The following is a 12,081-nucleotide window of genomic DNA, read 5'->3' on the forward strand; positions in this document are numbered from 1 at the left end:
GTCAATTCGACTTATACATTATTCTATCTGTAATGTATACATGCTATATACTAACTTTAGTTTGGTTGTTTTTAAAAATTGGAATTGGCAATCATATTACCAATTCGTAAATACATGTAATAAAATAAACTGATATGCAAGATATTCATGCATATTACTCTGATATCATAACCATATATTTAAGAAATTATTATGCATTTATTATTTGTTTGTGTAAAATTTCATACACGAAATGACATGTGTATTAACCAATGTAGGATGAATTCTCCATTATATGTTCTGACAAGCCTAATGAGTAAAGCCAATAGCTAGAAAACTTGCTTAAACTTTTTAATATATATATTGACATAATTCTACTTACGAGGGGCGTCCAATAAGCTATCTATCTAAATAGGAAGAAATAGGCCCGTATCCACGGAGAGGCTAGGGGGCGGACCTCCCTAAACTTTGGCTGGCCCCCCTAAAAGTTTCTCAGTAGGGTTGCAAATGAACTATAGTATGGTGATGAAGTATAATATGATTGGGTCGGGCCCCTCCAACTTCTACCGGGCCCCCCTAAATTTTTGGGCTGGCTACGGGCCTGGGAAGAAATGCAGATAGGTTCACCTAGTCATCACCGTTTTTCGATGTAGTCCGCATGGAGGTCTATGCACCGTCGCCGCTTTGTGGGCAACAAAGAAATCCCAAAGAAAAAAAAATTGTATTTGTCATGGCGTGCAAACCACTGGAAAACAGGCTGTGGAGTTTCGTTGTTTGTCGAAAAACGTTTGTCCCTGCAGGTGTTTTTTTCAGGTCTCGGAAGAAGAAATAGTCACTATGGTCCATGTCCGGACTGTACAAAGGAGAATTCAACACTTGAAAACCACAGTTAGCAATGGCAGCCTGAACCTTCCGGACCGTGTGCACTGGCGCTGCTTTTGTGCAGGCGTGAGCATTCTGAGGACCCAACGAGCACAGTTCCTTAACATGCCCAAGGGGTTATGTAGAATCGTCAGGAGGGATCCTTTGGATATGCCACATGCTGCTGCAATCTCGGCGACCTTTACACGGTGATCCTGAGGGACCATGTCCTCAACTTTGCGGCACATTTCCGTGGTGACTGCATTTGCAGGACTCCCGGAGCTGTGGTCATCCAATGGACTCCCATCTCCACTTGAATTGCTTTGACCAGTATTTGCCTAGATGCTGCATTCCAGTACACTTTCGCGAGTCGCTTGTGGATCTCCTTTGGTCCCTTCCCTTCTTTAGTGAGAAACTTGATGACCGAGCGGTGCTCCAACTTCTGCAAATCCATTGTTCGCGGCGTCACACAAACATTCGCTACGCGGCGTAATACAAACACTGCTCACGCCCACCGTGTTGCTCCGACTGACCTCAAATTGCGCAGAGGGGTTCCCCACAGTGATCTTGGCGTACATGTCAGACGTCATTTTCCTCCACCTCTCCCTTCCTGTCTAGGTAGATAACTTATTGAATATCCCTCGTGTTTGAAATTTTTGTTAATTTCGTCTCGTTTTATTATCATATCGTACTAAAACTCATAAATTATTAAGCAGTCTAACTTGCTCGTATAATTGGTTTTATAGAATCGTTTTGATGCTTTATGGAGAAAGATGCAAACTTATCAAAGTGGTGAGGAACTCTTTGGGCTGGAAGTCACTGAATACCCTGAACTGTCACAGATTCGCAAAGAACTGAATCTTCTACAAAAGTTATACAAATTGTACAATGATGTTATTGATCGAGTTGCTAGTTATTACGACATTCCTTGGGGTGAAGTGAACATTGAAGAGATCAACAATGAACTAATGGAGTTCCAAAACAGGTGAGACCACTTCTTTCTCTTTTGTTTATGATCAGATGTGTTTTTTAAGTCTAAATATTTGGGCCTTTAAATACCAGAATAATAATAAAGTTGAAGAGAATGGTGGAATATTTTCTGAAAGAACAACACGTAATATATTGACTTTTATTGGCGAAAATCTTGCAATATTTTCTGAAACTATCTTTAAGGTAACATTGTAATAATTTTATATCACTTGGAATGTCATAATGTTACTTCATCGTAATAAATAAAGTTATTTATTTATTTATATTAGGGATGGCCAATTCCGGAATTATTATTTCTCGGAATCCGAAAAAAGTAAAACAGTGCCAGTAAAAGAATCCAATCATGAAAGGTTCGGCGTAGATTTTAACCAATTGTTAAACAGTAATTCTGTTTTATATTTGCAACGTTATATGCGATACAAATACTACTGAATCACAATTTTCCAAAAGAATTTAAATTTCATAACCTATGGTAAAGGAGGTAACTATAGACTTTAAGACTTCATGTAAACATCAAAATGTACACACAAAATGAATATCAAAAGGAAAATTTTATAAGACACGTGAACTCACTGATTTCACTTTGTCATTTACGTAATCATTTTTAACATGTTATTTATGTTTATTTAACATGTTAATTTTTAACATGTTATTGTTTTTTATCTTTATTCAGTTGAATTTATTAGAAATCCTTATATAATGTGTATATGGTGTTCAAAAAGTAACTATGCAGTTCATGACTTGCCGTCTTTTATTTTCCATAAACCACTTTAAACAACTGAAATTAACTCGAAGCTAAACTTTAATGTTATGGAAGTTATAAGAGATGCTGGAAGTGATCCCCTTGCACTTGAAGACACAGTTATACACGTTTCTGCATGTTCTTGAAGACGTTGTGCAGAACATCGGGAGTGATGTTCCGAATGTGACGTGTCAGTGCAGCTTGGAGTTCTTGCATGGTGTGCGGATTGCCTTCATAGGCATTTCCCTTCAACGTACCCCATAGAAAGTAATCCATTGGAGGCAAGAGATGCAAGTGCAGCTTCTACTGCTGAGGTAAACTTGTCTCCATTGGGGGAACACATGTTCCACAAGTAACAGTCTTTGTTCAATCGTCAGCATGATGACCTGGATCCCAATAATGTCACACAAGACGTTGGTCTTCAATCAAACCGGACCTGTTAATAAATACAAATACCTGGTCAAATATGGTTCAAATATGTTAAACAATGGAAAATGTTGTATTACTAATTGACAATCATATCAGTCATCACTTAGTACACCACAAGATGGCACTGCATAGTTACTTTCTGAATACCCGGTATATATATATATATACTAGCATCAATTGCCCGCTTTGCTGAGTTAAATTAAGAAAATATAGTAATATGTTCCATTAGTCAGTCACTTTTTACTATTACTAAAGCGCACTTTGATATTAGTCATTTCCGATTATTTTTATATATCCACACCTACCCATGTTGCAAGACGCGACATCGAAAGTTTCATTGTTCATCTCAGCGACCCAGAAAACTATAACTGGATAGTGATGTTGGTCATTTTGATCATTTTTATATATCTCTTCCTCCCCCTCCCCCAAGTTACGGGACTGAATTTGGATTTAAACGGCATCAGAAATGTCATCGTTCATCTCAGCGACCCCAAAAACTATAGATTCGACACTAATATCGGTCATTTTCGATCCTATTTAAATGTCTCTCTCCTCCTCCTCCCTTAAGTTACACCATCAAAGTGATATGACAAAAAACATCTCAGGTTCGAACTTCATCTAGGTTGAAAATTTGATCGAGATCGGTCCGGTGGTTCAAGAGTTATCACGTTTTATATATATATATATATCCCCCTTCCACCCCCCTCCCTTAAGTTTTACCGTCAAAGTGAAATGATACAAAGCATCTCAGGCCCAAACTCATCTTTGTTAAAAATTTGATCGAGATTGATCGTTTGCTTTAAGAGTTATTAAGTTTTATTTATTTTTAACTCCTATCTTTCCCTTCCCTAAGTTCTGTCGTCAAAGTGAATAGATAAATACCAACCCAGACCTGAACCTCATTCATCTGTGTTGAAAATTTGATCCAGGTCGGTCGGGTGGTTCAAGAGTGATGAAATCACAAAGACAGTCACTTTCATATTTATTTTTTACATATATCTCTCCCCTCCTCTACCCCTTCCTCAAGTTCTACTGCCAAAGTGATATCATAAAAACCACCCCAGGTCCAAACCGAAAACATATATTTACATCTTTTGTAGTAAACGCAATGAAATCTATCATCCTACTTACAGATTTTTATAATTCCTGAATCTTCTTTATACTTCCGAACTTTCAACTCTCCCTTGGAGTCTTAATCACGGAGGTTAAAAACAGGAAGAAAAAATAGAAACATCGCAGAATAAAAAGGAATGGACTTACCAAGGAAAGAGCTGTGTTGTTTGTACATTCAACAGGTATCAAAGAAAAAAATTGAAAAAAAAAATATTTTTGCATGCCATACGTCTCACTTCCTTAAAAACAGATTTACAGACAGAGATTGAACACCTGATGAAAGTGGGTAGTCTGAATGGGTACCCAGCTTCATAATTAAATAATTGATGTAATCAGGTTAAAAGGAATTTAAGTTCCGATAAACCTGAAACCGACATGAAAGATAAAAAAATGGATTGGATTGCCTATTTTTCCCAGATTGACAACTGAATTAAATACGTAAAATCTATACACAATACGATTTTCGTACAGCCGTAAAACCCCCGAAAACTTTAGAAAGGAACATCACCCAATTTAAGAATTATTACACGGATCCCAACGAAAGATTAGGTATTTACGAAATGCAGTTGCCAAAAGAACTATATAGGCAAAACTAAAAGAAATTTAAAAGTCTGAATAAAGGAACACATTAGGGATTCAAAAGCGGAAAATCTAGCGTCAGGTTTATTGAAACATTTAAAAGAAACGCAACACAGGGTAGAAGATTTAAAAATTTTATTTGAAACAAGAAATGAAGTAGAGAGACTGGTTCTTGAAAATTTATTTATTCATTGAAAAAAAAAAAAAAAAAAAAAAACTAAAGTTAAATTTAGACAAGAGATGGTTAAGTGATGGATCAGAGACGGTAATTACAACATTTTTACGGCATTGGCATGACAATAAAAATAACAATATAAGTTGGCAACTTCCAACAAGAAACAGGAAAGACACGCAAATTGACACTACGATATTTTAATATAGTTCATTTTATCTGGAGATCGCTGACACACTGGATAACGATTTTTTTTTCACAGCTCTTCCCTTGGTAAGTCCGTTCCTTTTTATTCCTTGATGTATCAATTCTTTTTCTTCCTGTTTTTAACCTCCGTGGCCAAGGCTCCAGGGAGAGTCGAAAGTTTGGAAGTTTAAAGAATATTCAGGAATTACGGAACTCTGTAAGTAGAAGGTAGATAGTTAGATAGTTTTCCTGAGCGTGGTTTTGCAATGTTTGTATTTGCTTTTACTCTAATATTTGCAATCTGGAACAAAATACTACTTTCGCTTTGCATTTAGGTCCTTTGCCCATATTTTTTAACAAAGAAAATGGCGATTACCATCATGAGAACTAGAAGAATGTGACGTCACATTACTTCAGTAAATTGGAAACACTAGCAAACAAAAAAAGGTTTGAATTTATAATTTATTTCAAATCATAGTATTTATTTTAATCTTTTTGTTTACGCTGCAGATGTCGTAAACTTCCTAAAGGACTTAAAGAATGGCCTGCGTTTCATGCTCTGAAGAAAACAATTGACGATTTCAACGATATGTGTCCATTGCTAGAGTTAATGGCTAATAAGGCTATGAAACCACGCCATTGGCAGAGGATCATGGAAGTCACTCAATACAACTTTGAGCTGGAAACTGAAGGATTTTGTCTCAAGAATATCCTGGAAGCACCATTGCTGCAACATAAAGAAGACATTGAGGTAAACTTTCGTATAATATAATTAAAGAATTTGTTTTGTAGATTTTTTTCAACAATCAACTAAGAATTTAAAGTTTGTCAAAATACAAATTAAACATAACTTTCTTACAAGGCTGTTTAATTCTTTATTATAAATTAACGAGAAATGTTACAGTTTCGGAAGTATATCACTTCCTTCTTCAGACTACTATTCCAACTGAAATCCTAGGTAACATAACGTAAGAGAGATAACAAATTATGTTATGTTATCTAGGATTTCAGTTGGAATAGTAGTCTGTAGAAGGAAGTGATATACTTCCGAAACTGTAACATTTCTCGTTAATTTATAATAAAGAATTAAACAGCCTTGTAAGAAAGTTATGTTTAATTTGTATTTAAGATGGACACAAGGCCTTTTTATAAAAATTTGTCAAAATAATAACGTAATATATATAGAATAAAATATCAAGAAACGCAATATTGTTCACCAAAGTAATTATATAAAAACGATTATATAAACGTTTCTTTCTATGATTTTCAGGTAACACGTCGTGTATTTTAATTCTAAACCAAAGTTCGTTTTGCTGATCTTATTGCCAGCTTCTGCAAGATTAGTATGGACGGTTTAGAATTAAAATACATAAGATATGTGAAATACATAGACAGAAATAATGACCTCTTGTCGTGAAAGTTTAAAACAACAAATAACCATTATCAAGAGTGAAGTATATCTTCTAAAATTTCAACAAGGAAGTTTTGTATTACATATGAAAATTTGTTAAAGATTAAAAGGATATTTAGAAAAAATGTTAAATGCAGCTTTTCAAAATGTACCATAATTTCCAATAGATTTTTAAGTTCTCTGGTTGATTAACACAAAAGATTAAGCAATTAACAATCTTGTAATTGCTGAAGCTATGTACGAACTTACATGACTTTTAGAAAAGCTTCATTTTAAGATCTTTTTCTGTAATGTTTAAAAATAACTAATATTATGAATGTTGAGAACATTTTATACATGTTGAAAGTAAAAAAATAAAACTCAAGTATTCCAAATCAAAATTTCTTTCGAAACTTGTGAAGCTTAAATGATACTGCACGAAAATTTCATAGAAATGTTTTGTTCTTTAAAGATTAGTATTATAGCAATGTAATCATTCCTCTTTATGAACGAATGTCAATACATGATTTGAGAATTAAATCTTTGAGTTTTACATCCCACGGTTATGCCGGTTAGGCTAAAGGAGACGGTGATGATGAGTAATGAGTGAAATGGTGGAATGGAGAAAGTGGAAGGAAACGGGAGAACCCCGAGAAAACCCACGCACACGGTGTTTGTCCACCACAAAGTTTACTTGGCGGGGACTGGGATCGAACCCGGGACCCCAAGCACCAGAGGTGAACGCTCTACCACTGAGCCACCGCGGCCCCCGATTTGAGAATTATTCTGCAATTAAAACAAAATATATATTCACGGATTTAGTTTGAAAATGTTAATTCCATAATATTCATTATATTTTCAAAAATCTTTTGAAATAATTTATTGAAACTGGTTTTTATGAGAATACTTTAATTTCATGTTTTAAGTTTGACGCAATTATGAAGCTACTTGCCATGTGAAGTAGAGTTCCACAGCAATACATTTTCTCTAAGAATATATGCCTCTATCTCCATTTCATAGAAAAGGGAGTTTTCTTTTTCTCGAACCTTTGATGGAAACTTCTCTTGAGGAATTTACTAATCTTTGTTCAAATTGGTCCGAAATTTAACGTGTTTTGCCATCTCGCTCTCTCTCTCACACACTATGTGTTTCTCTAAATCCTTAAATATCTGCTCCATTCCTCTTTCAGAATCGTTCAAATGTAAGTACAAGTAAGTTCGTTACTCTAAAACTCCTGTGTTCTGTTCTACTTACATCTTATACGTCAGATACTTCACAAATACTCCTGTTTTTCTTTCATTAAAAAGAATACTTTTTTGTGTGTTCCCTTTAGGATATATGTATCTCAGCCATGAAGGAAAAGGATATTGAGGCTAAACTTAGACAAGTGACTAATGAATGGTCCGTGCATGAACTTACTTTTATGACATTTAACAACCGAGGAGAGTTGCTGCTGCGAGGCGACACTACTGCAGAAACTATTGGACAACTTGAAGATAGTCTCATGGTTCTTGGATCGTTGCTTTCCAATAGGTCAGTATATAAGCATTATTATTGTCACATATATACATGTAAATCCTACTGAATCAAGGCTAATAATTACAAGCAACAATTATTGTACTGTTACAGTAAGTTTGCGTTTTTTATTGTATTTATTAGCCTTGACTCAGTGGAACTTAGACTAAGATTGAAAGCAAGGCGGGATATTGAGTATTCACATAAATATGTTCGACTATGGCATTGTAACGAGAATTGTATGTTTTTATTGTGTTTATTAGCCTTAACTCAGTGGAACTTAGACTGAGATTGAACGCAAAGCGGGATATTGAGTATTCACATAAATGTGTTCGACTACGGCATTGTAACGAGAATTGTATGTTTTTATTGTATTTATTAGCCTTGACTCAGTGGAACTTAGACTGAGATTGAAAACAAGGCGGGATATTGAATATTCATATAAACGTGTAAATTTCATCTAGTCAAGCTTAATAAATACAGATATCGACTACGGCATTGTAACGAAAATTGTATATTTTAGTTGTATTTATCAGCCTTGACTTAATGAAACTTAGACTGAAACTTAAAGCAAGGCGGGTTATTGTGCATTCATATAGACATGTAAATTCCATTGAGTCAAGGCTAGTAAATATAACTAACGACTGCGGCGTTGTAACGAGACTTGTATGCTTTTATTGTATTTATTAGCTTTGACTCAGTTGAACTTACGCAAAGTAGATATTTTATATTTATACAAATGTAAACTTCCGTTGAGTCAAGGCTAATAAAACGTAGAAATAAATAACTGCGGTACTGTGAAAATTATTACATCTTATATGTCGCTCTCACTCAGAGGAAATTACACAAATAGATAGCAACGTGGAATAATGTATATCCATATAAACGTGTCGTGCTACTAAATTTGGTATTTTCTTATTTGTAAAGATTCATTCGCATTTACACATACGTTTCATAAACCATGATGCTTAGTAACATGATGCTTTCTTTCCTATTTATGTATTTTGTATTTTTTTAAACTATTTTCTTAAGAATCAAAAATGAAGTATTACGTTTCTGATGCTAATTTTGTAGGTTAATATTTTCTAATTTTGTTAGTTAATATTTTCTAATTTTGTTAGTTAATATTTTCTAATTTTGTTAGTTAATATTTTCTAATTTTATAGATTAATATTTTCTAATTTTGTAGGTTAACATTTTCTAATTTTGTAGCTTAATATTTTCTAATTCTGTAGGTTCTAATTTGGTAGAATCTAATTTTAGAGGTTAATTATTTCTAATTTTGTAGGTTAATTTTCTAATTTTGTGGGTTAATATTTTCTAATCCTGTGGGTTAATATTTCCAGAACATGCAGTTTATTACGAACAACTATTTAAGTATTTTGATAGTTACAAAACAATTTATTTACTATACATTTAATTTTGATAGATATAAAGTATTAGAGTATTGTCTACTTAAATATATGTCTTTTTTTGTAGGTATAATGCTCCATTCAGGAAGCAGATTCAACAGTGGGTCTCTGATTTGTCTAATACTAACGAAATTCTCGAAAGGTGGCTTCTGGTTCAAAATATGTGGGTCTACCTGGAAGCCGTATTTGTAGGTGGTGATATTGCAAAACAATTACCAAAAGAAGCCAAAAGGTAAGTTTTTCTCTTCACTTATTTTCTTAATAAACGAACTTAAATGCAGAAGTATTTATTCTATGGCAGATTTTATCAATATAAGAGGTGGATTAATAATAATAATAATAATAATAATAATAATAATAATAATAATAATAATAATAATAATAATAATAATAATAATAATAAAGAAAGCTAGTAATCAAGAGATGCATTTGCAAAATTTCACAAATTCACTATTATTTTCAAGAAGAATGATAAACACAAGAGTCACGTAGTGTATGGGAGCAGTGTAGTTGGGAGTGTAGTTTTCTTTCTTTTAATTAGACCTAAAGATCTGAATTTTAATAATCAATATATAAATAAACTCAAAAGATATTCACCTTGTTCTTGTGTATCCTGTTACGGATTTGTTAGAAAAAGAAAATAACATTAAACATCGAATTTTCGCTATCTAATGTTAGCATTGTCAAGATACGGTAAAAAAAAAAAAAAATGTTTTACAGGTAGTAGAATGGATTGGAATGAAGCCAATAGATAATAATTATATGCATTGCTATATCAGTACTCTACTTCTTGAGACTTTCGGCCATTTTCACAGTATACAAATCTTAAGTCCTTGTGCTTCTTCTTTTCTTGTTGACAGCGAACACACGATATGCTATCTACTATTAGACTTATAGACCTATCTTTGTACGGGCAATGAAGATTTTTTGATCACTTTATCAATGGCCTGTTCTGTATCGTTCAAGTTATTTGAAAAATACAATTAATACATAAACCTTAATACCTTAATTTCTAATACATCTTTCACTCTAAATGTGTCAGAATGTACAAAGTCCATTCAAATCAATCACCCGAAAAGTTGTACAAAAAATACAAATCTTGGACAAACTTTGTGCTGCTTCGTTATTTTTTTTGTGGTGTCCTGGAACTATTATCAGATGGGCCTGGGACGCCAGCCAGGCGAACGGGATGCTGGGAATCAGTGAAACAAGATGGCAGTACCCTTGTAGATTTGCACCAGCATGGAGCAGCGGAGTGTCACTGGAACACACCTCCCACAAACTTTCTTGAATATCAGTACGTCATGAATAATATGATTGGCTAATGTTCATTTTTACTGTACTATCACTCACCGTAGCAGCCTGTTTTCCCGTACCAACTCATCAACTCTCATAATGTTGTTTCCGTGACTCCACACACAGAGTGTCCTAGGCATGGCGAATCTTCAACACTTGTTACACCCCGTTTGAATTTATCTGCTCACTTGTACACTTGTGTTCGACTCAAACAATTTTCATCATATTGCACCGTCATCCGACGATGAATTTTGATTGGTTTCAGCCCTTCAGCTAATAGAAATCTAGTGACAATCCGCTGCTCCATGTTGGTGCAAACCTGCAAGGGTGCTGCCATCGTGCTTTACTGATTCCTAACATCCTGTTTGCGAGGCAGGCGTGCCAGTCCTATCTGATAATAGTTTTAGACACAAGTTTTGCATTTTTTTATACAACTTTTCCGGTTATTTATTGAATGGACCATATACATTATCCTGACCTTTATTTGGCGATACCTGAACGAAACTCGAAATTTCAGACCTCCATGACTAGTTGTAGAATCAAATTGGAATTATCAAACTGTGCTGAACAAAATAATTTGATCATAATATGTAACGGAATTGATAATTTGAAGCTCGATCCCTACATTTACTATTACTACCAAAACGCTGTGATATTAAGAGCTTAGCTTAGATTATCGGCTTATCTTTTAGCTCGATTTATTAGTAATTAAATGGTATCTCGTCGTATTGTCTTAAATTTTAGGTAGGAGTGACAACTCAGAGAAATAAAATTTTTCTTGGTAAATGCCATATGTATTGCAAGTTTTTTATCTTTATGATAAACTTTTTATTTATTTATATTTATCTTGTAATCATACAATGAACAGTTTCGAAGAAAAGATAAAAAGAATTCTAATTAGTTGTACGACTCCTAGTTGCAGGTCAGTGGCTGCAACTGAGAAGCTTCCATGTTACACGATCTTCCACTAACCTCTTCGTCTTTGCGTGCGATTTTTCGGTTTTCATATCGTCCATTAATCGTAGTCTCTTTCTCCCCATCCCTCTCTTTCCTGCCACCATACCCTCCAGCACGTACCTTGTGATACAGTTTCTTCTTATCCAATGTCCCAATCAGTTTCTTTTCTTCTTAATAATATCTATTTTTTTTCTCCCCCACCATTTCTAACACCCTATCATTCGCTTTTCCGCTCGACCCCGCTAATTCTCTCCATTCTTCTCCACACCCACATTTCGAAAGCTTCCAGTCGTTTTGCATCATTTTTACGTAATACCCATGTCTCCGACCCATACAGCACAATACTCCACACGAAGCATTTTATGAGACTTGTTCTCAACTCTGTATTCAAGGTCCCACAAGATAGACTCTTCTTCCTCCTAAAGGCTTCTTTCGCCATTCCTATCTTTGCTTTTATTTC

The 12,081-nt window shown here is 34.4% G+C and overlaps 1 protein-coding gene across 1 annotated transcript in view; it reads left to right on the forward strand.

Moving 5' to 3' along the window:
• Dhc1 (dynein axonemal heavy chain 1) overlaps nucleotides 1–12,081 on the forward strand; it is a 176,597-nt gene that overhangs the window by 17,284 nt on the left and 147,232 nt on the right. Inside the window, exons 5-8 of the mRNA XM_081764457.1 lie at nucleotides 1,587–1,825; nucleotides 5,562–5,802; nucleotides 7,775–7,974; nucleotides 9,436–9,600. Of these exons, the coding sequence (XP_081620583.1) occupies nucleotides 1,587–1,825; nucleotides 5,562–5,802; nucleotides 7,775–7,974; nucleotides 9,436–9,600 (845 nt within the window). The remainder of the gene's footprint in view (nucleotides 1–1,586; nucleotides 1,826–5,561; nucleotides 5,803–7,774; nucleotides 7,975–9,435; nucleotides 9,601–12,081) is intronic.

The sequence above is a fragment of the Thermobia domestica genome, chromosome 7 (assembly GCF_964235325.1).
Source record: "Thermobia domestica chromosome 7, izTheDome1.hap1.1, whole genome shotgun sequence".
Lineage (NCBI taxonomy): Eukaryota > Metazoa > Arthropoda > Insecta > Zygentoma > Lepismatidae > Thermobia > Thermobia domestica.